At 41.7% G+C, this 4,080-nt stretch overlaps 1 protein-coding gene across 1 annotated transcript; it reads right to left on the bottom strand.

Moving 5' to 3' along the window:
- Positions 1-321: 321 nt before the first annotated feature.
- Positions 322-915, bottom strand: LOC147887915 (microbial Terpene synthase-like protein 13). The gene has a single exon (XM_087393246.1). The coding sequence runs from the start codon at positions 913-915 to the stop codon at positions 322-324; it is 594 nt and encodes a 197-aa protein (XP_087249372.1).
- Positions 916-4,080: the final 3,165 nt, after the last annotated feature.

The following is a 4,080-nucleotide window of genomic DNA, read 5'->3' on the forward strand; positions in this document are numbered from 1 at the left end:
TAGAAGTATATCCAATTCCACGTTTAGTTTCTCACCTCCAACTTTTTTGCATAAGTGAGCATTGAGGACACATTGGTAGACTAGTAGAGTAGTTTCCATGATCAGCAAGGTCTACATAGAAGTATGAGCAAACAAAAAAGATATTCTTACATGTTATGTATGATAGAAGTATGCACTCCCGTGAGCTCCAAAGTCATACCTTTGTTTATTATGAGTTGCCCGCTTTTTATTTGAGTATTTATATATTTAATAGGGTGCCTTTCGACGCTCCACGCTTTTTATTTTGGGGTTGCCCGCATTTTGTTTGGAGTATTTATTTATTTAACTCGACGTTTGAAGGTCACACAAATGACCTACCAACTCGGGGTCGAAAGGAAGATTTGCAGCGTTGAGCTGCCGAGGGATGCCATCAAGGGTGTAACGGGGTGTTATAGTCGACCAGAAGTAATTCCCAGCCATCAAATTCCCTAGCGCTTCCAAGTAGCTCTCTATTCCAGGTTTCTGGATCAGGCTGGATTTCTTGATCTCGTTCATTAGGCGAACGCATTCCGAATCGCACCGTCTTACCAACTGACAAGCTTTGGAAACGGCGTCTTCCATATTGGCGGACTCGTCATTAAGTAGCATCACGGCAAGGATATTGAAGTAATCGCCCTTGGAAGCCTCAGCTTCGAAAGACCACATATCGTTCAGCCAGGCGACTTGGCCTACTACAGCATCATGGAGTTGGGAAATGAGAGGATGAGAGAGTGTCTCTTCATCCAGCTCCATCTGTAGCGAGTACTCCATGAGGAGACATAATGGCGTCACTCCAACATCTTTTCCACGATTGCGAATGAACTTTTCTACTTGTGGAACTGTGCCAGATTTGCGAAACGGCCCATGAACTTCGACAGCAGCAATCATGTCATTCATGATCTGAAAGAATGGTAGATGCAAGATGGTGAGGGAGGAGCAGTGGCTGAGGGAAAGAGCTTTCTCCATTGTGTGTGTGTGTGTGAGTTTTCTCTCTAAGCCGAGGCCTAAATAGACTTCATGAGCCCCACGTAGCTCACACCAGTGTGTCCCTGCTAGACCTAAATAGACTCCATGAGCCCCAATTGCTAGACCTAAATAGACTCCATGAGCCCCAATTAGCACAGTACTGTGTCCCTACGTTACGCATGCAGTCCCTTGCTCTCGGTTGACCAATCCACATTGATTATATATATATATATAAAGAGTACATCTCTCTATATAGACATAAAAATCCCTCTCTCTATATATGAAATAGTACATCTCTCTCTCTCTCTCTATATATATATACAAAAATATGGTTTTGAAAATCTTTTTTTTGGTTTACATACAAGAAGCGTACCATTTAAATGGGGTACTCACACACCGAAGAGAAAAAGGGTTTATTCTATTTCACAAATTGAACCGAAAAAGGGTGCATTCTATTCCTTAAAAAATCACGTGACTATATGTACGTGTAGCATGTATGTTCAATAGACAAGGCTTTTCAAATCTTTTTTTTGCACATTTTACATATAGAAGCCTAAGCGTATCATTTAAAGTGGGTATTCATAGATTGAATAGACAAAGGGTGCATTTTATCCATAAAAAATTCATAAACAAGGTAGTTTTAAATAAGGTCTTGAACGCACGACGCGATACAATGGATTTAGACATCAAGGTGGGTGTAACACAAGCACACACTTTTGGATAAGGTCGAGTGTAGGGGGTAGGGTAAATGAAAATGTAGGTAGTTATGCCAGAATCTAGACCCAAGAGGGCCACGTACTATGTAAAAACCCCATATAGCACATGCGATCAAGGGGTATTAAAAAAACCCCCTACTTATGTATTTTTATAACCTAAATACACCCCTTTTGTAAATTTTTTTATAATTAAAGTATCCCTTATGTATGACAATTTTCACTTTTTGAATTAAGAAACCCTTATGTATATATATATTTTCATAACTCCATAAAACTAGAAGTACGGCAGTCATTGAACACTTAATTGCCAACTCGAAATTAAACTTGAATCCTAGCATTTTATCAAATTTTTAAAAGAAAAATACAAAGGAGTAAAAATATGGACATGAGATGCATCGTCGAGCACGTAATTACTAACTTGAAATTGAGCTTGAATCCTAGCACTTTATCAAAATTCTTAAAGGAAAAAACCGTCTTATTATTGACTTAGATGCTGCAAGGTGACATACCCATACTAAGCGTGGCATTAAGGACCGTCTCATTCGCTAGGGTTTCCAGCTGTGGTCGTTGAGACACCACATGTCATAGGTCCATAAAGAGTAGTAAGGGTCGAGGCTAATGTGGTAGCACGGCCGGAGATATAGATGAGTCTGCACACTCCCAGTGCTCTAGGTCTCTCCTTCTCCATGAGACACAGTTCTAGTATGGTCTCTTGCCCTCCCCTCTCACAGGCCACAGCACGTTCCCTACCACTCGCTCTCCTACTCCTCACTCCTTAAGCACTCGCTCCACCCCTTGCTCTACCTCTGCTACTCCCACCCCGCACGTTGGCTCCGCTACTCTATCCACCGAGCATTCTTCGAACTATGTTTTGCCCAAGGACCTGTTCTACCAAGTGAACATCATTGGGGAAGTTGTAGAGGATAAGGACAAGAGGTAGGTAATATCGGTTTGATGAGGTACCATGCGGTGTCTCTACAATATGTTATAAAATGGTCCCACCCCCACCGTGCCCGCAATTGTTGCTTTTGTCTTCCAGTGTCTGTCGCTTTTGTCTATCGGAAGGAGGAGGGACACATGATATGGATAACAGGGGTATGGATAGATAAGGTGAATCATGATATGTCTCCCTCCACCTCTCTCTCTCTCTCTGTGTGTGTGTGTGTGTGTGTGTGGAGGGTGACTTATAGGCTCTACAGTCATTCGCTCTTAAAGTCTACCTAGACATTCTTTGATGGAGCTCTTAATCCACAATTGTTCCACCCCACATTTTCTAGACAATCTTCAATATTGCAGGAGGGATAAAAGTGGCACTATGCACGAGCTTCTCTGCACGCTTTCCTACCTTTTCACCATTTAAGGTAAAGTGAAAGGACTTCGACATGCCATCCTCCATGACCAATAGGTGTTCCCGCACATCCCTGAGAGTCCACTGTGATGTGACAGTCACATTCTTAACATCTCCTAAATGAGAATCAATACATAAACTTACCCCTATATAATCATCATCGTTAGAGTCAAGGGGGAGCCAATTGTCACCTGTTTTCTTCCAGTGCCTACATTGGAAAGCAAAATATAACATTTGGCGGGAGATGTGGTACTTGACAACCACATTGTCCTTACATACATGGCATTGAAATAGATCACCCTTTTGTTCACCTGACCTACTTCCCCAATTCACCCCAAGCAATTCGTCAAGGGCATTCTCATGTAGGCACTTGCATGACCACATGGTTTTTGTTCTGTGCATTTGGATATTATGAAAACAAGAAGCAAAAATGTGCAGAGGTATAAACCAAGACAACCTTACCCATTTAGAGCCAAATGTAAACTTCATGGCCATGCCCACATCCTTTGCAATCTTTTCCTTGTATGATTGCATTCTTCTCTCATTCTTCTTGTGTCCACCATGCTGTAATCCATGTCTTCAAGTTGTGGTGTTGCAATGCATTGAAGATGGCCATAGCCTGATGCCGTCCTTGGAGTAATGTACTTGGCATTATACCAATAGATATTTCTCTGTTTCAAAGCAGAGGACTTCTCTCCAGCATGCATTTGCCTTCCTAAGTCCTCATGAATGGCAGCAAACTTACCTAAGAAGCACTCAACTGGTTCCCACTTCTCAAAGTATGAAGGAAATACATCTGCTATGCACAAGTGCTATTTCAAAATACAATTTCAAACTGACTCATTACACTGGTTCTATTTCAAAATACAATTTCAAGCTGACTCATTACACTTCAAAATCTCACACAAAATGCAGACTTACAATGCGATGGTATTGTCGATTGATTGCTTGACGGAGGAAGGCACATGTCCTTCCCCATGTAGATGTGTTGCACCTTTGCAAGCAATCCTTTCTTCCCAAGCTTGAACTTCA

This window comes from Dipteris shenzhenensis, chromosome 22 (assembly GCF_047967505.1).
Source record: "Dipteris shenzhenensis isolate YYH24624 ecotype China chromosome 22, Dip_SZ_1.0, whole genome shotgun sequence".
Taxonomy (NCBI): Eukaryota; Viridiplantae; Streptophyta; class Polypodiopsida; order Gleicheniales; family Dipteridaceae; genus Dipteris; species Dipteris shenzhenensis.